This window comes from Prionailurus viverrinus, chromosome B4 (assembly GCF_022837055.1).
Source record: "Prionailurus viverrinus isolate Anna chromosome B4, UM_Priviv_1.0, whole genome shotgun sequence".
Taxonomy (NCBI): Eukaryota; Metazoa; Chordata; class Mammalia; order Carnivora; family Felidae; genus Prionailurus; species Prionailurus viverrinus.
This window is the reverse complement of record NC_062567.1, coordinates 40,435,087-40,460,267: the sequence shown is the minus strand read 5'-3', so window position 1 is coordinate 40,460,267 and position 25,181 is coordinate 40,435,087. Positions and strand designations below refer to the sequence as shown.

General features: G+C 40.2%; 1 protein-coding gene across 1 annotated transcript in view; it reads left to right on the top strand.

Moving 5' to 3' along the window:
* LOC125170281 (pregnancy zone protein-like) overlaps positions 1 to 25,181 on the top strand; it is a 47,010-nt gene that overhangs the window by 14,603 nt on the left and 7,226 nt on the right. The window contains exons 11-23 of the mRNA XM_047866763.1: positions 697 to 858; positions 1,915 to 2,142; positions 3,888 to 3,951; positions 8,300 to 8,442; positions 11,871 to 12,020; positions 15,084 to 15,248; positions 17,414 to 17,504; positions 20,499 to 20,658; positions 21,038 to 21,266; positions 21,570 to 21,696; positions 21,901 to 22,022; positions 22,240 to 22,291; positions 24,737 to 24,820. Coding sequence (XP_047722719.1) covers positions 697 to 858; positions 1,915 to 2,142; positions 3,888 to 3,951; positions 8,300 to 8,442; positions 11,871 to 12,020; positions 15,084 to 15,248; positions 17,414 to 17,504; positions 20,499 to 20,658; positions 21,038 to 21,266; positions 21,570 to 21,696; positions 21,901 to 22,022; positions 22,240 to 22,291; positions 24,737 to 24,820 — 1,777 coding nt within the window. The remainder of the gene's footprint in view (positions 1 to 696; positions 859 to 1,914; positions 2,143 to 3,887; positions 3,952 to 8,299; positions 8,443 to 11,870; positions 12,021 to 15,083; positions 15,249 to 17,413; positions 17,505 to 20,498; positions 20,659 to 21,037; positions 21,267 to 21,569; positions 21,697 to 21,900; positions 22,023 to 22,239; positions 22,292 to 24,736; positions 24,821 to 25,181) is intronic.

Genomic DNA, 25,181 nt, shown 5'->3' with positions numbered 1-25,181 from the left:
GTACATGTCTATTATGAGGAATTTCGATTGGCGTTGGTGGCAGAAGACTAATCTTGACTGAATGTAAGTGGTTACTAAGGATATCATCGAGCAAAATCTCCTGTAGCAGGTTGCAGGTGTTCGGGCTGAGTTTGGTCCAGTTCCGAAGTTCATGGTTCTTCTGGTGAGGACGTGCCTAAGGCTGATCTCCTTAATGGCCTCCCAGCTCCGTTGTAAACCTTTTGATAAGAGACCTCATTTTATTTCACTTTCACAGGTTGTAACTGGAATGGCAGCAATGAATCTAGAGAGAAATGAATAGGAATAAAATGCGTTCAACAGGGAAAGAGATAGCATTTGGCCAATGGTTAGATACAGTCAGTCAAAGAGAGAAAAATGATTTAAAAAGAGAAGAAAAAAAGCCTATGGGATGAATAGAAGCACCATATACTGAGACAGAGAACAGCGGGGAGGAAGAAAATTGGGAAAGGTAATATCACGAGTCCCTTCTGGGATATTTGCAGTTGTTTCAGGTTCAGGGAATATCTATATAGAAAAGCCAAATAGTCTAGAGCCCAGAAAACAAGTCTAATTTTCAGATTCTAAGATCTTCGGTAAATGACAGCAGCCACGAGGTCAAGAGGTGAATGCGACAAAGAACGGAAGATGCCATTGCCACGTAACCCTTGACACCAGCTATCTCTTCCTCACTTCTAGGTTCTTCTAGTCAATGAGAAGGATCAGCCAATCCCCAATAAAACTGTAGTCGTCACTGTGGATGGAAATGCGTATCGTTCCAACTTTATCACGGATGACCATGGTTTGGTAGACATTTCCATTAATACCACCAGGTTCACATCTTCTTCATTCACAGTTTCGGTAGGTGGGAAGGGGCATCTGGGGCTGCAAAAGATTGCTGAGGCCGCATAATTTAAGGGTATATGGGAAGCATGTAAATTCTACGGAAAAAGAAATGGCAACACAGAGGAAAATAGAAATGAAGCAATGTGGAGACCTAACTCAGAAGAAAACATGATCTGCCAGAAACCTTTTACTTTAGATTGACTCCATTTACAACCTGCCGTAGACATTTATTGGCTCATCTTGACCTTCCCTCGTAAAATTCAATGTTTTCACAATTCTGTTACAGATTAGATTTTCTTGATTTCTTCGATGTGCCGCTATTGTTTGTTTTCTGTAGAAGGTTCAAATAACTTTATGCAGTTTATAGGCGTAAGGGTATGAAGAAAAAGTAATTGGTCTTGACTGTGAGTGCATATCATCTACTAAATCAGTATGGCACAAGCATGAATAAAGTTAAGGGAAAGTCACTCACAGATTATGCTTTATGTGGGAAAACAAACTGTAATGGAGCCAAATAAACATGGTTCACATAAAATCTTTAGTAAATGAGGGAAACCTGGGTGGCTCAGTCGGTTAAGCGTCCGACTTCGGCTCAGGTCATGATCTCACAGTCCGTGAGTTGGAGAGCCCGCGTTGGGCTCTGTGCTGATGGCTCAGAGCCCGGAGCCTGCTTCTGCTTCTGTGTCTCCCTCTCTCTCTGACCCTCCCCCGTTCATGCTCTCTCTCTGTCTCAAAAATAAATAAACACTAAAAAAAAGAATCTTGGGGCGCCTGGGTGGCGCAGTCGGTTAAGCGTCCGACTTCAGCCAGGTCACGATCTCGCGGTCCGTGAGTTCGAGCCCCGCGTCAGGCTCTGGGCTGATGGCTCAGAGCCTGGAGCCTGTTTCCGATTCTGTGTCTCCCTCTCTCTCTGCCCCTCCCCCGTTCATGCTCTGTCTCTCTCTGTCCCAAAAATAAATAAACGTTGAAAAAAAAAATTTAAAAAATAAATAAATAAAAGAATCTTTAGTAAATGACCGAGTGACCAACATGTACATAATGTATTTTCAAGACCTTTATTCTTTCCACTAGGTCACTTACAAAAAGAACAGCCGCTGTTTTGATAACTGGTGGCTTGAAGAATATCATATGCCGGCACAGCACACTGTAAAGCGTATTTCCTCCCCGAGCAAGAGTTATCTACACCTTGAACCTGTTACTGGTACCGTGGCCTGTGGACAAATCCAGGAGATCCGGGCACACTACATCCTGAATGAACAGATTCTAAAGGATGAAAAAGATTTGACCTTCTATTATTTGGTAAGAATAGAAGTAGCTCTTCCTAATTACAAGACCTCAAAAAGATTGAGTTCTTATCGAAGTGATACGCTTTGTAAGACATCAGTGAAAACCTTTTCTTGTCCTTGTTTTTATGCTTGAAGAGAAGTAGTTTCCTAATACATTATCAATGCTTTCATTTCTCATTTATGCTCTGGTCTCCACTGGAATTCCTAAGCTTTTTTCTGAGTTCCAATGGAAAATTATTGAAGGAGAGAGGAAAAAGCCAGGGAGAATGCCTTGTTAGACAAAAATAATGTTTTTCTTAGAACTCAATAGATAAATAAGCAAAGGGTAAGAAATCAAGAACTTATTCAACAGGAAATAAAATTATAAACAAGCTTCTGGAAAATATTCAGTTTTGACATTAATTGAAGAAGTGAAAAATAAAACAATAAAGCAGTAGCAATACACCTGTAAAGCTTCTAAATAATTACAAAGCTCATGACCAGTGTTAAATGAAGGGAAAAAGGGCATTGACAGGCATGGCATAAATTGATATGATACTTTTGAGGCCAATAAACCTATTTGTGCCCTGAGATTAAAAATATAATCCCAAACTGGCAGTTACTCAGATAAGGCATTTTAAGAAAAAAAAAATTACATGTAAGAGACTCTGTATAGGAAGATTAACTGTAGACAATATTTGTTTTTAATTTTTTTAATGTTTTTGTTTATTTTTGAGAGAGACAGAGACAGAATGTGAGCGGGTTAGGGGCAGAGAGAGAGGGAGACACAGAATCCGAAGCAGGCTCCAGGCTCTGAGCTGTCAGCAGAGAGCCCGACACGGGGCTCGAACTCACAAGCTCCGAGATCATGACCTGAGCCAAAGTCAGACGCTCAACCGACTGAGTCACCCAGGCGCCCCGTAGACAATATTTTTAAAAATTCTATTGAAAAGTTTTTTAAAAAGTTGACAGTAAGTCAGAATCTTAGTTTTACTGCTTGTTAGTTATGTGACGTTGGGCAATTTACCTGATCTCATTTGTAAAGACAAACGTCAATCATCTTACCTGAATACTAGGGATGAGATTTATACCCACTTCATGGGAATACTGTGCACATTAAATAAAATCCTATAACTAAATAATTTAGCTCAATGCCTGGCACAAAGAGAGTGTCAATACCTTTGGTTTTTTAACAATAGAGAATACTTACATCTATTTTATATCTATCTGCCTTTAGTACATATTGCCTTGTGTATGTTTAAAATATTTGTTGAAAGAATATGCAAATTTGAAATATCAATATTCAAGATAAATAGCAAATACTAAATAAAATACTAAAACATTGCAAAACATATATTTGTTATTTGAAGTATGTAACTCTAGGGGCGCCTGGGTGGCTCAGCCGGTTAAGCGGCCAACTTCGGCTCAGGTCATGATCTCACGGTCCATGGGTTCGAGCCCCGCATCAGGCTCTGTGCTGACAGCTCGGAGCCTGGAGCCTGCTTCGGATTCTGTGTCTCCCTCTCTCTCTGCCCCTCCCCTGTTCATGCTCTGTCTCTCTCTGTCTCAAAAATAAATAAGCGTTAAAAAAAAAAAAAATTAAATAAATAAATAAATAAAGTATGTAACTCTACATATAGGAAAATACTGAAAGACAACTTTAGTGCTCAAAACTTCTGGGTTGCAGTATTGAGATAATTTATTTATATATTTTGCATAGGTTCTTGTAAGTTTAATATGTGCCTTTTAAAACGATAATGGATATCTTTCCGTCTTCAGATCAAAGCAAGAGGAATCATCTCCCGATCAGGAATCCACGTGTTGTCCCTTGAGCACGGAGAATGTAAGTACTTCCAGGATTTCCCTTTTTTTTTTTTTTCTCTCGTATACTCAAATTCTGTCCATTCTAGCAAGACGGAGCTACTTTTACATTTTACATTTACATTTTACAGAGGTCATGGTCACCAACCTTCTTCCATCAACCAAAGACGAGGATAAGCTAATACAAAACAAATAAACATTTTAAAGGTTGCGGGGGGCGGGAGGCACCTGGGTGGCTCAGTTGGTGAGGTGTCCGATTTTTTATTTCAGCTCAGGTTGTGATCTCACAGTTGTGAGATCTAGCCCTGTGAGATGGAGCCTGCTTGTAATTGTCTCTCTCCCTCTCTCTCTCTCTCTCCTCCTCTCCCCTACTAGCCCTCTCTCTCTCTCTCTCTCTCTCAAATACATAAACATGCAAAACGGTGGCATACTAGGTTCATTTTAGTCCATTTAGTAATTTCTCTGATTTTTGTAACATTTCTATATTTTAAATTTTATTCCTAAAGTAAAATATATTCATTTGATAATTAAATGTTTTCAAATGCATATATTTTTATTAAAATGTTAATTTTTATTAACTTATTTATTTAAAAGCGCAGAAAATCACCAAGGAAAAATTTTACTGTGTACGTCTTTGTATTCATTTCCTATTGCTGCCGTAATACATTACCACCCACTTTCTGGCTTCTAACTGCAAATTTATCATTTTACACTTCTGTAGGTCAGAAGTCTCACTGGGTTAATATCAGGGTGACAGCAGGACTGGCTGCCTTCTAGTGTTCTAAGGAGTTACCCGTTTCCTTGCCTTAGGACCTCCTGCATTCCTCAGTTTGTGGCCCCTCTGTCTTCAACCCCAGGAGCACTTCATCTTCAAATCTCTCTCTTACATTTCTGCCCCCTTTTTAAAGATCACTATGATTCAGGGGTGCCTGGGTGGCTCAGTCGACTGAGCGTCCGACTTCGGCTCAGGTCATGATCTCACAGTTGTCTCCCTCTCTCTCTCTCTGCCCCTCCCCGACTCATGCTCTGTCTCTCTCTGTCTCAGAAATAAATAAACGTTAAAAAAAAATTTTTTGGGGGCGCCTGGGTGGCTCAGTCGGTTAAGCGTCCGACTTCAGCCAGGTCACGATCTCGCGGTCCGTGAGTTCGAGCCCCGCGTCAGGCTCTGGGCTGATGGCTCAGAGCCTGGAGCCTGTTTCCGATTCTGTGTCTCCCTCTCTCTCTGCCCCTCCCCCGCTCATGCTCTGTCTCTCTCTGTCTCAAAAATAAATAAATGTTAAAAAAAATTTTTTTTTTTTTTTAAATTTTTTTTTGAAATAAAGATCACTATTGGGCTCACTTGGATAACCTAGAATGATCTCCCCCTCTCAAAGTCCCTGACGTAATCACATTTGCAAAGTCCCTTTTGCTGTGTAACATAACATGTACACAACTTTTTCAGATTATGATATCTTTGGGGAGGACGTTAAGCTGCCTACCACAAACTGCCCTCTGGCCCCAAAGATTCACATCCGTCCCATACGCAAAATGCACTCACCCTATCCCAACAGCCCTAAGAGACTCCATCCTTTACAGCATTAACTCAAGTCCAAAATCTCATGTAAGTCTCATCATCTCAAAAGTCCCAAATTATCATCTTATTGTCTACGTTAGATATTGGTGGGGCCTTAAGTGTAACCCTTTCTAGGACAAAAAGAGTTATCAGTCCCAAGAAATTTTGAAAGCCGGTTGGACAAACAACGATAGGTTTCAGAATACTGCTTAAGCTGCAGCATACAAGTATTTGCATGGGATATTTTCATTTGTGCTCAGTTCGAAACATTGTCAGATTTCCCTTTTAATTTCTTCTTTGGACTCTGGGTGAGTCATAAAATAAGTATGTTTTTTAGTGTCTAAATATTGAGGTATTTTTCAGAAACTTTTCTTAGTGATTTCTAACTTCATGCCATTGTGGTCATTTCTTTTAAATTTACTGAGACATGTTTTATGGCCCCACATATGGTCTATCTTGATAAATGTTAGTATTTCTATTCTTCTGCTCTTCAGCGTTTTCTAAATGTCATTTAAGTCAAGTTGGTTCATAACATTTCTATATCTTATATGGCACTTTCCTTCTGAATTTTCTTGAATCACCAACATCTCTCGATTTCTGTTATCCCAGGAAGGATAATTAACTTTAAAAAAGGGGGGGGAGGGTCGTTACAAAAAGATAAATACATTTGGTCTGTTTATTTGTTATATGTCCCTAAGCTAAATCTCATAAATAGCTTCCTTTTTTTCTGTTCATTTGATAATTATACGCTATAATTTTACAAAAACAAAATAAAAATAAAATAAAAACTTTTATTAGCAGCATGTTTAGGAATCAAAAAGCTCATTCACCCAAGGTGAATCAGGATATGCAGGAAAAAATGAAGGAGTACCCATTACAAAAATTAAAATATGTTTGTCTTTTACCTTTGAAACCCCATTTCCGGGGCGCCTGGGTGGCTCAGTCGGTTAAGCGTCCGACTTCAGCCCGGGTCACGATCTCGCGGTCCGTGAGTTCGAGCCCCGCGTCGGGCTCTGGGCTGATGGCTCAGAGCCTGGAGCCTGCTTCCGATTCTGTGTCTCCCTCTCTCTCTGCCCCTCCCCCGTTCATGCTCTGTCTCTCTCTGTCCCAAAAATAAATAAACGTTAAAAAAAAAACTTTAAAAAAAAAAAGAAAAGAAACCCCATTTCCGTGTCCTTGGCACAGAGTGGGTACACAAGAAATATTTTTAAAGTAATTCATAAATAAAGGATAAGCTATCTCTTTGTCTACAACCTGTGGTAGCTAAACTTTATTTGAAGTTTACATATTTGAACTATATTTGAAGAGAACTAACTTTGAAAATAATATAGCTTCCTGTCCTGATATATCTCTATAATAAGAGTTTTGGATAAAAAGTCCATGCCCTCAAGATGTTGTTATGCTATTTTTTATGTTTATTTATTTTTGAGAGAGAGAAAGAGAATGCGAGCAAGGGAGGGGCACAGAGAGAGGGAGACACAGAATCCGAAGGAGGCTCCAGGCTCCGAGCTGTCAGCACAGAGCCCGACGCGGGGCTCGAACCCACGAACTGCGAGATCATGACCTGAGCCAAAGTTGGATGCTTAACCACATGAGCCACCCAGGCGTCCCTGTTGTGACACTTTTTATGTGCTCTTTATATGGTTTTAGTATTCTGGTTTCAAATTACTTTATTGAAGTATAATTAACACACAGTGCTGTAGTAATGTCAGGTGTCCAATATTCTGGCTTGACAATTCTTTACATTATTCGGTGCTCACCACGATAAGTATAGTCACCATGTGTCATCATACAATGTTACTACAATATCATTGACTATACTCCCTAGGAGATCTGGCCATTAGCGGCAACATGGATGGACATAGAGCATGTTATGCTAGATGACAGAAGCCAGAAGTTTCGAATTTATTTTGACCCTGCTGTTTCCGTGCTTCTTCACCCCAAGCTGCCCGCCAACTTTCTGAAGATACAGGAAAGCTATACTTTTGAAAGAATTTCCTGCTACCCAGAACTTAGCTCGTTTACGAGAAAATTAAGTGTGGACATCACATAAGCACTATGCAATGCACGCAGAAAGAAGCAACTAAGATAAATATAGGCAATTCCCGGGAAAACTCAGATTCACACCTGGTTTTGTCGGTAATTATTCGTACCCATATCTCTGCGGTATTGAAAATGCCCCGAAGGTCCAGACGAGGTTGCGTTCTTTGCCTTTTCCTCGTGCATATGACAGGAATTGTGTTGATGTGGATCATAGGTAGAGGTAATTAACGATATCTAGAAGTTCTTCCCTCTTGATTTCTTTCTTAAGAAATCTTTTTTTTTTTCCTTCCAAGATTTTATTCAAATTCAAGTTAGTTAACATATAGCGGAGCCACTGGCTTCAGAAGAATTTAAGTGATTCCTTACTTCCGTATAACACCCAGTGCTCATCCCAACGAGTGCCCTCCTCGATGCCCATCCCCCATCTAGCCCATCCCCCACCCACTCCCCTCCTACAACCCTCAGTTCGTTCTCTACAGTAGAGTCTTAAATCTTTTTTTCAATTGAAAAACAGAAAGGCGCATTAAATGCGTTTTTCGACTTGAGCAGAGGAAATGCACAATGTATCCTACACTTTTCCAGAAAAACGTCAGTGGCTCAGCACGTCCGCACTCAACACAACTGCATACACGATGGTGTGAATGCAAGTCTTCTCTTCCTTTAGTGTGCTCCAAATGTTAGAAGGAGTTAAGTCATTAGAGGGTCTCTTCGGTATAAAGTTGAGAACTCCTCCCTCTTCCTAATCAAGTATCTTGAACGTTTTCTTCCTCTCCAGTGAAAGGGGTATTTTCCTTCTCCTTTCGAGTGGAGTCGGACATCGCTTCTGATGCCCAGTTGCTGCTGTATGCTTTTTTGCCTGATGGAGAAATCATTGCCGACACGGAGAAAATCAACATCGAAAACTGTTTTGCCAATAAGGTGAGTCACCTGTATCAGCAGTCCTTTTATTCATCTCCCCTTTTGAAGGACGGAAAAGAAAGATGCCGCGGCCGTTTCTAAAACTGCCACATAGTGTCCCTGGAACTTTCCTCCGAAGGACATCCAGAGGCCGAGAGTGATGCCATACCCTGAGAGGGCTGGTGAAGAAGTTCAAAGCAGGTGGCCCTAGACACACAATGTTTGACAAGTTTCTTGTTTTATCTCAAAATTCATGTGCAATTCAAAATCTATTCTGTTATGCAACCTGAATAGTTTTAATCTTGATGTTTCGTTCCCCAAATTTTCAGTTAAAAATGATGTCTCCCCAGGATGTGTCCATTTTATCCCATCATACCCCCAATGCACCTCAGTGTGCTATTGCAGAAACCAGTAACTCATTGTGAGTTTAAATTCAGTTTGATAATACAGAACAGGGGTATATGTATGTGCCCCATGTTGAGAAACACAGCCTGGGCACTCTAATAATGACTATAGCATAAAAATATAACATAATTGCAAATGGAGTCTTCTCATGTTTCCAAAGAATATATAGTTGTAACAAGAAGCCTTTATCCCAACAGAATTTGGTGCTTAACATGAACAATCAGAGAGCATCCACCAACTTCACTTATCTTTTTAAAAATATACCTAGGACTCTTTAACATGAATTTTATGAAGATTCAAACTATGCAAGGTACCTGGGTGGCTCAGTTGGTTAAGCGTCCGACTTTGGCTCAGGTCATGATGTTGCAGTCCCGTGGGTTCGAGCCCAGACTCAGGCTCTGTGCTGACAGCTCAGAGCCTGGAGCCTGCTTCAGATTCTGTGTGTCCCTCTCTCTCTGCCCCTCTCTGCTCACGCTCTGTCTCTCTCTCTCTCTCAAAAATAAATAAACATTAAAAAAAATGTTTTTACGAACAAACAAAAAACTACACATTTAGGGGCGCCTGGGTGCCTCAGTCATTTAACTGCCTGACTTTTGACTTTGGCTCAGGTCATGATCTCACGGTTCATGAGTTCAAGCCCCACATTGGGCTCTGCAATGAGAGCGCAGAGCCTGCTTGGAATTCTCTCTCTCTCCTTCTCTTTCCACCCCTCCTGCATGTGCCCGTGCTCTGTCTCTCAAAATAAATAAGGAAACTTAAAAAAAAAAAAAAAAAAACTACGCTTTGATGGCAAGTGAACGTTTCTGCAATGCGAACTACATTAGATTATCTTTTTTAAAAAACATACAATGATCTAAGAAAAATACACAATGGATTCTGATATAAAATCTTAATTCTATCGTACTAAAGAATGCTAGTAAACAGGACAGGTGTCCAAGGGCATAGTTTCTTCTGCTCTGTTTGGATGTTCTTTGTGTTCCATGTGAACCTAGAAGAGATTCCTGTCTCAAACTTCAATGCCCTTACTGCTAATCGTGGGTAGTTAGTTGTTGGTTACACCTTGGAATGGCCATGTTATGCTATAGCTTTCGGCACACTTTGCTTATTCCAGCAGGGGCTTCTTGCTGGTAGAAAACAGGTGACCATTCCTGACTAACACCAGAAAATTGCCACAGAGGAGCGCAAGCCCCTGGATATCATTCTCAGTCTCTTCGTATCAAATATCTCGTAACGTATTCATCACGAGTAGAGAGACGCTGTGAAAACCAGAAAAGTATTTAGAAGAAAGGGGGCTATTTTAATTTGCCACCAGAAGTTAGAAAAAAAGAGGTATTAAAAAGCTAAAAACTGAGGACCTTAGAAGGTAGACAGCCTGGCAGGCTGATGAACAAACAGAGGCAAGAACAGGCTGATAATGGGAGGGAAGAGCCAAGTCTGTCTGAGACGTGTGTTCCCTCAAACCAATAATATACTTCAAGTATTCTCTTCAATCTTCATTAGGATAGAGAAAAACTGTTTTCTATCCAAAATTCGTATCTCTCTTTCTTACTTTAACAATAACAGATCTAGTATATAGGTTAAATACCACGTAACACTTTGCCTGTCATTCTTAACTGGATCGAATTATTTACGAAGGATAACATTGATTAACTCTCTCTCTTTCACAAATAAATAAACATCAAAACAAATTTTTTTAAGGGGCGTGTTGGTGATTTAGTCGGGTAAGCATCTGACTTCAGCTCAGGTCACAATCTCATGGTTCGTGAGTTCGAGCCCGGCGTCAGGCTCTGTGCTGACAGCTCGGAGCTTGGAGCCCCCTTCGGATTCTGTGTCTCCCTCTCTCTCTGCCCCTCCCCTGCTGATGCTCTGTCTCTCTGTCTCAAAAAATAAATTAAAAAAAAATTTTTTAATTTAAAAAATAAACATTACAAACATTTTTAAAGGATAACACTGATTAATATGGATAAGTGCAGACTCTCCAACTATGCCTTAAAATCCTTTGTTCGCATATCAGTAAAGCATTTTACATTTTCTAATGTAGTCACTTCTTGATTAATAGTCGTTTCGGTGGATTAAAATGCCAAATAATTCATGTGTTCATTTGAAATAGGCACTCACAAACATGTTTTCATACGCTTAAGTTTTCTGAAAACAAAAACAAACACGTTTTGTTTGAATTCTCCATACGCCATGTTTTCATAATATAGTGAACTACCGAGATGAATACTCCCTCATTTTGAGAATAAATCTATTAATTGTTTTTCGTGTAGCTCTCATGATACATGAATCCAATTGTTACGTTAATTCACAGACCGCATAGCAGGACGATCACGGTTAAATTCAGCAACGCAAGTTAGATATTATTTTAACTAAGCATACGGACATTTCATTCCAATCCAAATCACCTTGCTGTTCAAGAACCTGGAAAGTTTCCTGGTGCTACTACAGACTCTAGATTCTAAATTATTTTCTTTTCTATATTGAATATAAAATAAAACTCAGACTCTGCTCCAGAAATATTTACAGAAACATGAAGAACGGATAGGTTCACTTATCAGTGAGTTTCTCCTGGCCGAAGCGGCCCTGCACCCCTTTAGAATGTCAGACGACTAAGACTGCGACCTGGAGGAGGCTTCAGGTGGCTGGTCTCAGAGGTGGAGCGTGACTTTTCACGGCACCGTGCAAACTGTGCACATTCACCACGAAAACACCGCACGGAGATAGGTCAACTGCAGCAGAGTATGTATCTTTGTTAGCAGTGTGTGCTCTTTTTCCCGTTGGGGATTCTGTCTCAATGTGATCAAAACCAATGTACATTTCACCAGTTACCCGAGGACCAGGAAACCTCAGTGAACTGGAGCTACATTTCCAATTTATCCCAGAGATCGTTCACTGGTAGTCCCCACGGGTACGCACCTCTTAAGCCTGCTCCAAAAAGGATGAAGGGAAACCAAGCGTAGAAAGAATTAGTCCTCGTCTGGGGTAGAGGTGTTGAGGCTGTAATACTTAGAACATTTGCTGTCATAATCATATCTTTTTTACAGGTCAATTTGAGCTTCTCCTCAGCCCAGAGCCCACCGGCCTCAAACATCAACCTGGAGGTCACAGCCACTCCCCATTCTCTCTGTGCCCTCCGTGCGGTTGACCAGAGCGTTCTGCTCATGAAGCCTGAAGCTGAGCTCTCGCCTCATTTGGTGAGTCCCCTTTCAGCCTTGGATGTCAGAAAATGCACATATGCTAAGACCAGTTATAACTGAGAGGGTGCGTCCTTCAGAGTGTCAGGCATACTCTGGTAAGTTATGTATGAATTGGACTTGAATTCAGTTCCACAAAAGACATTGCGCCAGGTGCTTAACATAATCTGCTCTCACTTCATTCTCTCTCCTGATATATTCTCAGTGAGGGAGCAATATGGTTCCCCACTGCATTCACCGCCTAGCACAGTACTTTATGAATAAAAGGTGCTCAACACATTGTTAGGGAATCAACACATGAGTAATAATTCCTTAAGGTGGTCATTATTACCTTAATTTTATGAATGAAGAAAACACAGCTATGACAGATAAAGCCACTATAGAATATATTAAAATATAATATATATTATATATAACATTATAATATATACTGTATATAATATATATTATATATTATATAAATTATATATTATATATAATGTTATAATATATACTATATAATATATAGTATATAGTATATATTATATATAATGTTATAATATATACTATATGATATATATTATATATTATATAAATTATATATTATATATATTTAAATATAATGTATATGTTATATTACATAATATAACATACATATATTATGTAAAATTACATAATATATATTATATATAACATATACATTATATTTAAATATAAAATATAATATATATCATATAAAATATATGTATTACACAAAAATATTATATAGTATATATTATATGTAAATATATATTATATAATATATAACATAATTTATATAATATATATTTATATTTATATTATATTTATATTTAATATAGATTATATACAAATTATATTATATATAATTATAATAATTATAATAATAATATAATCTATGTTGTATATAATATATAATAATTATAATTATATATTTATATTTATATTTATATTATATTTATATAATATAATATATATTTATGTATCCATAAATATAATATATATTTATGTATAATATATTATATAAAATATATAATATATATTATATGTAAAATATATAATATATATAAAATATATTTTAAGGGTGGAGTTTGAATCAAATCTCATTCCATGCCACCTTTAATGCACCACATCAAGATAGTATGTGAAATGCCTGATTTTTAAGCTTCCCCTAAAATCTAGGTGCTTGATCACCGGTTTGAAGTATGGACAAAAGAGAGTTTCCATTCAAACTTGTCTTTTACAGATGTCTCTTGTAATAGAGCACTTTCAAAAGGCCTTATAGTTTACTTTCTCTGTCTGTTTATTTATGTCACAAATCTTCACTGCTTCTTCCCTAGAGGCTGGATCCCGCTCTGGGAACAGGAGTTCTAATGGTAAACTTTCAGATGTCGGTTTTGACCATCTTAGACTAATGGTCTTATGAGGCATTAACATAAACAAGTAAGCAACAAAAACATAAACATATAATAGTTCCCAATTTGGGTGAGGATAGTGAAAGAAATAAAAAAGATGCTGAGATAAAGAAAAAAAGAGTTGGACATTGTTTCAAGTGGAGATTGAGAGTGTCTTCTCGGGGCACCTGGGTGGCTCCGTTGGTTGGGCGTCCAACTGGCTCAGGTCATGATCTCACGGTCCATGAATTCGAACCCCGAGTCGGGCTCTGTGCTGACAGCTCGGAGCCTGGAGCCTGTTTCAGATTCTGTGTCTCCCTCTCTCTCTGCTCCTCCCCAGTTCATGCTCTGTCTCTCTCTGTCTCAAAAAATAAATAAACGTTGAAAAAAAAATTAAAAAAAAAAAAAAGAGTGTCTTCTCATGGTCAGAGAATGAAGGAAAAAGGACAAGTATTACAAAGAATGAGGGCAGCGCGCCCAAAGGGCTTGAGGTCAGAACAAGACTGGAGTGTTCTAAAAGGAAAAGGTAATAACCTAATAAGTAATGGGGAGAGACGCGGATGGTAGGGACTGTAGGTAAAATGGAAAGTAAGGAAGATTGTGACGAGCTCTGTTAGCCTGGAGTGGAGTTTGGAGGTGACAGCACATGCTATGGTAAATCTGAAGAGTTATAAACAGAAGAGTGCCAATTCCGATTTATCTGTTAAGGAGATGCTGTTTGCTGCTGAGCGAATGAGAGCAAGAATGAAAGAATGGGAACAATTAGTAGGTTATTGTAGTAGCATAGGCAAGAGGTGAATGCAGCCACATTAGAAGGTCTGTGTTTATTTAATGGCCTGGGTACTATGTGACTGAGCAGGTGGCCTGACACCAGGCTCTGGGCAAAAACTGAACTGCAATTGATTTATTTCTAGGTTGCCTGGGCACCTCGTTTTTGGTCAAGCTAGAGTTGGAACTAAAATAGTAGACTAAAACAAACAAAGACAAAAAACTCAGTAAGAGTTCAAAAGAACTTAATCATAGAAAATGGGAAAAGGAATGAATTGGGAATGTACGGAAATTATTTCTGACTGTTGGGATTCTGAGTGGCTTTTGTGCTCCTGTCACACTTCTCTATGCTGTCCACATTTTTGGCTTCCTTTTAAAAGCGGGCACTTGGGGGGCACGTGGGTGGCTCAGTTGGTTAAGCATCCAACTCTTGATATCGGCTCAGGCTGTGAGCTCATGGTTGTGAGATCGAGCCCCATGTTGGGCTCCACACTAGGCATGGAGCCTACTTGGGATTCTCTGTCTCTCTCTCTCTCTCTGCCTGTCTGTCTGTCTGTCTCTCTCTCTTAAAATAAATCAATAAACTTAAAAAAAAAAAGATAGGCATTTGGTCTAGGAGACAGGAGACGAGTTTTATTCTTACTCAACCAAAATGGGCTCTGAGACTTTGATCAATTAATTTCATTTCTCTATGTATTAATGTCTTTTGTACAACAACAGGATTAGGATCCCTAACATTTATTATCTCCCCATGATTTGTCTGTGGTTCTTTGTATCATTGGCATGGGAGTATTCAATAAACAGCACAATCTTTTAAATCCCAGATTGAACATTATCACACTAAAAATGAACTCAAAAGGCAAGACAAAACAAGAATTTTCCCTTTGTTCTCTCAATTTTGCAGGTCTATGAATTGCTGCCACCAAAGAGGGTCCCTAGCGTTGCACACGGAGGTCCCCTGAATGCATATGGTGAAAAATGTATCAATGCAGAAGACATAGTTCACAATGGAATTGTTTACACACCAAAGTGGGCCGTAAAAGAGGATGACGTTTACAGTGTTTTTGAGGTAATTCACCTTCCCAAAAGTATAAACAACATTGAGTTTTAAGTTTTTGTTGAAGTGGAGAACAAATGGGCTTCTAAGCTCTAGAATCTGATCCTGCACCCCGCAAAACAAAGCTAAGCTTAACAGAAAAACACTGAAACCTCAGAAGCACGGGGAACTTTGTACACATACGGATATTCAATCATCAATGTATCTTGCACTCTTTAGTGCAAGTGGTATGCTTTTAGGGCCCACAGCCTCAACCAGGTTGATCCCAAAGCTGTTTACGACTGCCATAGCCCCCTCAGCAATTGTCAGAGATTCTAGTGTGCGAGCATAGTGAAACATTTTCCACAGTGAAAGGTGAGTACCTTATTGGCGGCCATTATTGTCAGTCTGTTGCACAATACATACAATGTTGAATAAATAAATGACTGAATACACAAAGTATAATACTTTCATCATCTTTACTGCAGTAAAATTTCCGGGAAAACTGAAAGTAGTCTTTCACAAAGAAAAGATTTACAAAACTTGGGTCGGAATGTGAGCAGGCCTGGGGCGGGTTACATAAAATGTCTAGCTTTCAGATTAACTGTAACTAGACAGTGTCACGAAGGGAGACTTTGTCCAGCTTTGAGATGAAGTCTTATCACACGACCAAAAAGGGCTTAAAACCCTTATTGTAGCTTGAGGAAACGTGCCCTTCTTCCGCAGCGTAGCGGAGAGCAATTTAAATCTCCTTCTTCTAGAGCCTCTGGGATCGTAAATCAGTTGGTGAGAGAGGGGTAGGTAGAGGACTCTTTAGGCTCATTAGCTAACTGTTTCATCTTTAAACATTTGCTTCTGACTTCTTTCTCCCTATTTCATGTCACTGCCACCACTGATAACTGTGTCTCAGCCTCGCACAGTTTCCCGCGTATTCGGAGGTAAGACAGCGAGTGGTATTTCCTGGTGACTAATAGTGAGGAAAGAGGCCGCTGGGACCAGGTGAACTCGAGGAATGAGGCTACTGTAGGCATCTGCATGTATGTTTTGGATGCAGAGATTCAAGATACCTGCAAGAAAATGAGAAAGAAAAGAAGCAAGACTAAATTAAGAAAGGGATGGGCTGAGCATAGATATTTAGGGAAAGACACATTTTCCAATAAAACTTAAACAATACAAAGTGTAACTAACTGTGAAGAAAAATCTCCAATGTGCAACCCTATAATTTCAAATGAAAAGAAACATAAACAATTATTCTGTGCACACGCACACACACACACACACACACACTATATATATATATATTTGTTTGGAGAAACAAATATTGGTTGGTTGGAGAAAAGGAAGGGAAGATAAACATACAGGTGCAAAATAGTTTCTTGGATGCAAAAGATAATTAAAGAGGCATCAGCGTATAGCAACAAAATTCAGAAATAGGAATCAGTAGAATCAGGGTTCTAATCCCAACTGCTAGTCACCAACTGGATGAACTGGACTGTCTGTGACTCCGTTTTCATATTTATAAAATAGCTCTCTTCCTTTTTGTGTGGCACTTTCATGATGATCCTATGGGCTAGCATGATAATAATGAAAGTGTGATCGTGTAGGGAAGGAAAAATTCCTCCTCTACGCCTCGGGGTGTTCTGGCTGGACTAAGAATTCGATTTCCAGGAGACAGATTAACAGGAGAGAAAAACGGTTTTATTACATGCTCTGGGGGCCCAATAATGAAATGGAGACCTAAAGAAATGAACAAACAGGAAGCTTTTGTACTTTTTAGCCAAAGAGAAGACAAATCTGTGGGAAACTGACAGGATAAAGAAAACATGTTCGGGAGCTTTAGAATTCTAAATGGAATTTGGGCTGAGGTCATAGATTAAAAAAATAATAACGGGGTTTGTTTCTACAACATTCTTGGCTTTAAAGTTCCTATCTCTGGTGATAAGGATTTTTATTTCCCTTACCCTTTCCATGAAAGGGTACCTTTCATGTGGGAGATTTATTTACCGCTGTGAGGAAGACTGAGGAGGGATTGAGTGTCCTTGAACCAAATGTTTCCCAACTAGCCTCAATTCAAAATAATCAATATGCTATATTCGCTTTGGGCAGCCTGCTCTTGACCCCTACAGTACAAATGTAAGAAAAGCTTCCATTCTCAGGATTGGATTGCCAATATGCTTTAATAATCCATTTTCTTCCAGTCTGCAGGATTAAATATTTTTACCAACTCAAAACTCCACAGTCTGTCTTTTTGTTGGCTGCCTCCACCATATCCTGTAGTCTATGAAGACGGTAAGGGGGAGATACCTTTGCCTGCTAGGATAATAGGGGAAAAAATGATGTTTTGCTGGGGTGGGGTGGGATGAAAAGTTATTTTTCTGAGTATTGAATCTTGTGACTCTTGTGAATCTGCAGCGACTTCTTGGTGAGTTTTCTTCAAATAACACCCCCTCCCCTCCAAAAAGAAACAATTTTTAAAACAATTATCGTTTCATTTTTTTACTCTGTCTCTGAAATCAAAGTTGACTGCTTTTTTGTCCTAGCCTTCAGTAGTCTTGCGATTTCAAATCCTCCCTATCCAGTGTGGGTTCAACACCTCAATTAGTCAGCATAAGACAGATTTTACTGCAATAACAACCAAACCCCCACAGCTCAGCAACTAAGATGACAACAGTTTGCTTTTCTTTGTTCGCTCACACAAAACTGAATATGCATCCAGTACTGTCCAGAACGGCTCCCTCCCAATCAGTGGGTTAGGGGTACCTGTTCTATTTTCATCTTGTGACTCCGTTTCCCCTGTGCCATCCAAGACCATTACCATGGGAAAGGAGGGAAATGATTATTTTGTCCTGCTGTGGAAGTGGGATATCTGCCCTTCCTGCAAGGAAGGCTGAGAAATGTGAAAGATCGTACGGACATTAATTGTCTCTGTCATATTCTTTTATGAAAATCAAAGTGACTTTGATATGTCGAACGAAACAGAATAGCCCAACTTTTGGCAGTTAGACTACTGGTCTCCTTGTGTGTTTCAAGTATACCTGGCAAAGAGGAAAATTTGAAAAGATGCTGAGTATTCTTTTCTATTGCTGTCACGTCTAGAGAAAGTTTTCTCTACGCACTTGTATATCCACTAGTCCTACTTTCTAATAAGAAATGTTCTAGTATAAAGTGTTCCTTAAAAATAAAATAAACACGGACTTGACTACAGTAGACATTATTTACCTAAGAAGACAAAGAATCAAGTTCTAGTTGGCAACAGAGGAGCAAATCAGAATATTCCCTCAACAGAAAGAAAATTCTGTATCGTGAAAAAAGCAGTGTGCTCAGGGCCAAGGGACGTGTTCTTATCTGTGTGGTAGGTCATATGGGACTTTCCAAATTCACAGACTAAGGCTCAACTTCTTCAAATCTGAAATCAGAATGACAACATCAAAGTTCCTGAGCATGTGTTGTGAGCATAAATGAAAAAATGTAATCATGTTGCCATGAATAGTATATGTTTAAAAAAATAATTGAAAAGAGGGGTGACTGGGTGGCTCAGTCAGTTAAGCTTCTGACTCTTGATTTCAGCTCAGTTGATGATCTCGCGGTTCATAAGTTTGAGCCCCGCATTGGGCTCTGCACTGGCAGTACACAGCTTGCTTGGGATTCTCTCCTCTCTCTCTCCCTCTCTCTCTGCCACCCAACCCCTCTCAAGATAAAGACATAAACCTAAAAAATAATAATGATAATAATAATAATTGAAAAGCACTATTACTTTATTTTCCTATCCCTCTTAATACCAAGTGTGTATTTTCTTTCCAAACATAAGAGAAAACATGCTCATAGAATGATCCAGAAAACCTAAAAACAGAGTAGTGTCATTACATTCTTACCCCAAATATTCTGTAAGACTCTATGCAAACTTTGCATTTGTATTTGTCACCTACCCATTCTTTCCTTTTCCTTCTCAGTTATACCACCTTATTCTTGTGCCTCATTATTTCATAACGAAATTACTTACAAACCACCCTAATTTACTTTTCTTGCCTCCGGTCCTTCTTCACGTCGGTCTATCCTGGATACTGTGAAGGGCACTAGCACCCTTAAACGTTGCTCTTATCATGTCACTTATTTCCCATAGATGGTCACCATTTCCAGAATTCATAGAATTATTGTACTTAAGGCTTTAAAAAGGCATGTTCCACTGTATTATTTTATGTGTATGTAAAATATATATCATATTTATATTTATATATTTACACCCGTGATCTTTAGATCTTCTGATCTCTAGAGTGTCACTTTTTTTTTTTAATTTTTTTTTCAACGTTTATTTATTTTTGGGACAGAGAGAGACAGAGCATGAACGGGGGAGAGGCAGAGAGAGAGGGAGACACAGCATCAGAAACAGGCTCCAGGCTCTGAGCCATCAGCCCAGAGCCCGACGCGGGGCTCGAACTCACGGACCGCGAGATCGTGACCTGGCTGAAGTCGGACGCTTAACCGACTGCACCACCCAGGCGCCCCTCTAGAGTGTCACTTTTATTTAAATCAAGCTAACTCCTGCATTAACAGATCTACTTTATTTGCCCTAATCTTCCTGGTACTTCATTATATAACTACACCTACCGTTTACTCAACAAACCCTCAAGATAGACATCTCACTCCCTTTTCCCTGTGGAGCATCCCTTCTGACCTCTGTGTACATACTTTTAGAGCCCTTTCCTTCAAATATCTCCTCGATTCTCCTTTGTTTCTCATCTTTCAATGATCATCGAAAATTCTACTTTGGTAAAGTCGTTCCTGGTCACTCAAAAGTTCATTTTCTGTCCTTTATTGAGTTTCTGGGGTCTATAACATCCTCTACTGTATTCTAGTGTTTGTGTCCCTATCTCATTCACTGTCAAGGAAAAAAGCGTTTCTTAAATCCCTTCTGTAGCTACTACTCATTCTTCTCATTCAGTTCTCACTGCAAGTGGAGAACACGTGATCATCCTTTCAGTGTAAAGGCACTATTTGGTGTGTTATTCCTCCCGTTGCCAGTTGAATAATCCACAGAGAGCTACATTTGTTTTCTTTTCTGGAGACAAATACATTTACCTCCAGACTCTTTGAAGGAGATAGGATTAGCTTTCCCAGAGAACAAATGGGTAAGTGAACAAAGTAACAAGCTGATAGGTTAAATTGCTCTGATGATGAACATTCCCTGAGCAAATGACCATATTCTGCTTGAGAAACTAGGCAACGCGAAGAAATTCATGATAAAAATGAGGTTTACGTTGGGCCCTTCGTATTGTCTTTCCACAGCCCTTCCACAAGTCTTACCACAAGTAGCACCTGGTGTTGGAGGAAGAGCTCAATCAATAGCAATGAATGAGAATGTTCCAGCCATAGTAGAACGTCCCATGAAAGAGACAATCCGAAAGTACTTCCCTGAGACCTGGATCTGGGACTTGGTACCCCTCGAGTAAGTTGTGTGTTGCCCAGAATTTAGTTTAGGAAAAGATGTGACTCCTCCTCTTTGATTCTGGTGTTAGCGTTGGTTCCTGAGCCCTTCAGTGCTGTTCCATTTCTTTCCAGTAAACATTTAGGCTCATAGTTCATTGATCTCATAGATCAGCAATGCGAATTTTTTTCTAATTTCATCCTGAGATATCTAAAACAATGGAAAGTGGGAAGCTACCCTTGCCTCTAAAAAGAAAAGAAAAACTTCCAGAGACCTCCTGAGGAGTCCCAAGTTTAGCATTGGCCACACTGGGTTACTAACTTGCCCCGCTCTGGAATCAGCTACGGCCCGTGTTAAAAAACGTGTTGACTCACAGCGTTCCTCTTTTTTCCTTCTCCAGTTTATCAGGTAGAAGTGAGTTGGCAGCGAAGGTCCCTGACACCATCACTGAGTGGAAGGCCCATGCACTCTGCTTGTCTGGAAACACAGGGCTGGGTCTCTCCCCCATCATCTCTCTTCAAGTGTTCCAGCCCTTCTTCGTGGAACTCACTCTCCCCTACTCCGTGGTTCGAGGAGAAGACTTTACCCTCAAAGCCACCGTGTTCAATTATTTGTCCCACTGCATTTGGGTAAGGGCCCTTCTCTGGGAGCAAGCAAGAGTTCAAGGAAGGCACCCAGTCGCCATTCATTATCCCGGTCTCCTACATAATCCCCCAGCAAATCATAGCTGAATAATGATGTAGGCTAATTTTGGAATGGAATAGGTGCTACGAGCAAAGCTACCTGGCCCGTCCAAGGTGGCAACGTTATATTTGCTTGGGGTTCTATATTTTCTGCGTATTCCTAAATTCAGATATTATTTCCACCTGATTCCTTCTTTTTTTTTTCCCCCCGTGTTCTTTCTCACACTTGTGGGCGGGTATGGGGTTCAGGTCAGTGTGCAGCTAGAAGCCTTCCCTGACAACTCGGCCGACCTAGTGAGAAAGAACGAAGCCAATCACTGCGTCTGTGGAAGCAGGCAGAAAACGGTGTCCTGGACTGTGACTCCAAAGTCACTGGGTGAGTGATAAGGTTGTTGGCAACTCCCACTCCCTGCGTTGTAGTGATTTGCTTTCCACCCTGACCCGGATACGTGGGGTTTTTCCCTCCTCCTTCAACCATGATGCACTGAAAGAAAACCATCGTATCTACTGGAGAAACTTAAAAAGAGAAACCATTCAATATGGAATCACTGTTTAACTCCTTAAGGACCTTATTTTCCAGGCAAGGTGAATTTCACAGCTACCGTGGAGGCCCTGCAGTCTGAAGAATTGTGTGGCAACGAGGTGCCTAGAGTCCCGGTAGCTGGGCAGAAGGACACTGTAGTCAAGCCCTTATTAGTTGAGGTACGTGGGTAAACTTCCTGAGTCTCAGAGGCCTTATTATATTATATAGCACTACCTACTATGTATGTGAGTGCCATTTCGTTCCCAAGAATAGAAATGGATCTGCAGCTCAGTGTCTTACTAACATTTTCTCCTCTCCTTTCGAGTAATTGGGTGTTTTTTTTCCTACACTCAGTATGACTTTACTTTTTCACTTTTTTTTTTTCCCAACAAAAAGCCTGAAGGAATAGAACAGGAGGAAACTTTCAACACACTCCTCTGTGCATCAGGTAAGGGTCAAAAGTAGACAAAATTCGCACGTTCAGGCGCTCGCGCCCAAGTGTAGAGTTGTAGAATGCCATATGCGGTATGGTTTCCTCTGGAGAAAAAAAATAGCATACTCTCCCAAGGGCAAACCTCAGGGCAGTTGATTCAGAACGGTCTTTTCCAGATGAAGACTCAAAGAAGTTAAAAGACTTACCTAAAAGCTTCCGGCTAATAAGGAGAACCAAAGCTAATGACCGCAGAACAGGATTCTTTCCAATGCACCTGCGTTTTCACACTTCTCCCTAAATAATTTTCAAAGTATTGAAATACCTGTGTGGCAAGAGTAGTCATTATTCAATGACTAGTTTAAATGTACTCAAATTTAACTTACTCATGTAAGTCATTTGAAGAAGAACTTCAGGTCACTAGCATATATAGAAAGCCAATATCTTACTAATACTATCAACAAAACGATATAAAAATTACCATGAAGGGGCGCCTGGGTGGTGCAGTCGGTTAAGCGTCCGACTTCAGCCAGGTCACGATCTCACGGTCCGTGAGTTCGAGCCCCGCATCAGGCTCTGGGCTGATGGCTCAGAGCCTGGAGCCTGTTTCCGATTCTGTGTCTCCCTCTCTCTCTGCCCCTCCCCCGTTCATGCTCTGTCTCTCTCTGTCCCAAAAATAAATAAAAAAATAAAAATAAAAAATAAAATAAAAATAAAAAAATAAAAATAAAAATAAAAATTACCATGAAAATGTTCAACTCTGCACCATCTAGAATCCTCTTGAGAACAGTGCTCCGTGTGCAGATCTCTCCTGTATGCAAGCATCCCTTGATAATCTCATTCAGTCACAGAACTTGAATAACTTGAATAACTCCAGCTTTGCACTGGAGACAGCAAAGTGTACAACTTGGGTCCACACTGCCTTCCCAATTCAGACTCGTGTATTCAGCTGCCCACTTATCAACTGCACTGACGGGCCTGTGGACTCATAGGTATTTCAAAGCCAGCATGTTCAAAACTACACTTCTGGTTCCCACAAACCTGCTCCTCCTGCCATTTTTTTTTTTTTATCCATCTCAGATGATAAAAATCCCATTCTTCTACTTGCCTGAAGCAAAAATTTCATAGTCATCCTTCACCATCGCTTCATTACATTCCACACCCAATCTGTTTTCAACTATGATCGGCTCCACCTTGACATTTTATCCAGAACCTTCTTACTTCTCACCATGTGCACGTCTACTCTAGTCTTTCCTCTCCTGGATCATCTCAATAACCTCCTAACCGGTCGCCTGGCCACCTGCCCTTGATCCCTGACAGCAGGAGGGATTATTTAAAGCACACTTCAGATCATGTGCCCCGTCTGTTCAGACCTTCCGAGAATTTCCCATGTCCCTGCAAGTTACAGCCTATTCCTCCAGTGTCCCCTCCAAACCCTCACGAGTGCCATGACTTCATACCCTGTGACTCTCTCCCTCACTCACCCTCCTCTGGGCACAGTGGACTCCCAGTCTGGTCTCGGAACACAGCCAGCATGCTCTAATCTCTGGAGTCTTTTCGCTTTTTGTTCCTTTTCCCTGGAAGTCTCTTCCCCCAGATATGTGTAAATCATATCCCTTGACATCCTTCAAATCTCCGGTCACCTATGATTTTATTGAAGAGAGGAGCTTACTTCACACCAGCTCTGTCTTTGCTTTGTCTTACCAGCTGTCCCATATAAACATTCTGCTTTAATTTTCTCTATAGAACTTCTTTTTTTAATTTTTTTTAACATTTATTTATTTTTGAGACAGAGAGAGACAGAGCATGAACGGGGGAAGGGCAGAGAGAGAGGGAGACACAGAATCGGAAGCAGGCTCCAGGCTCTGAGCCATCAGCCCAAAGCCCGACGCGGGGCTCGAACTCACGGACCGCGAGATCGCGACCTGAGCCGAAGTCGGACACTCAACCGACTGAGCCACCCAGGCGCCCCACTATAGAACTTCTTAACGCCTATCATACTAAATATTTGTTTGTTATCTGATTCCTCCCGTTAAAATGAAAACTCTGGGAAGTCAGGAATTTTTTTTTTTTTTGAAAATTGTTGTATCATTGCACTTGAAGCAGAAGCCGGTATATCGCGTGCACTTAATGCATATTTATGGAATGGAGGTATTTTTATAAAAAACACTCATCATATATATCAGCATAAACAGTTAGGGGAAGAAAATCGTCATAACATAAGGCATGTGCTCAGAAGGAAATCGGTACAAATTTAGCACGGACATATATTAGTTAATACGGACTTCACTGCGAGATGAACCATGACTTTAGGAGAAACTTGGACGGCATCAAAGAAATTATACAGTGATCCAGAGAAAGGACAGGTGGGAATTTGATCAAAAAGGGGAAGAACTTGAAACAAAAGTAGGACATTGCTCTCTTGTTGTCCCTCCCTTGTACATATTTGTCTTCTTTCGTTAGAAACTGGAGTGTCTGAAAAGCTGTCACTCAAAGTTCCTTCGGATGTGGTTGAAGGATCTGCCAGGGCGACATATTCGGTTTTGGGTGAGTCTGCCAGCCCGAGGCAAACAATTTTCCATCTCACTATTCTCGTGCACGCAGCCTCACTATCCACAGTTAAGGCATTGGCTGTAGGCATTCGTTTGAGAGCAAGAGTGCTAAGCTAAGAATCGCATTGGGTATTAGTCAGAAGGGGGCTGAACAGATGTTGTGCTACCTTGACACACTCTAAAAAGTACCAAGGGTCACCTCTCGGTGCCCTCAAATTCAAGAGACTGACTAGGTGGTGAGGCATCCTAAAAGTCGGTTTTTACCGGACAAGTTGTTCATCAGAAAAGATGGTTCCTGCCATTCAGTTTTTTCCATCCTTGAACCACTGACTTTATTTTTTCCACTTTTCTCTATC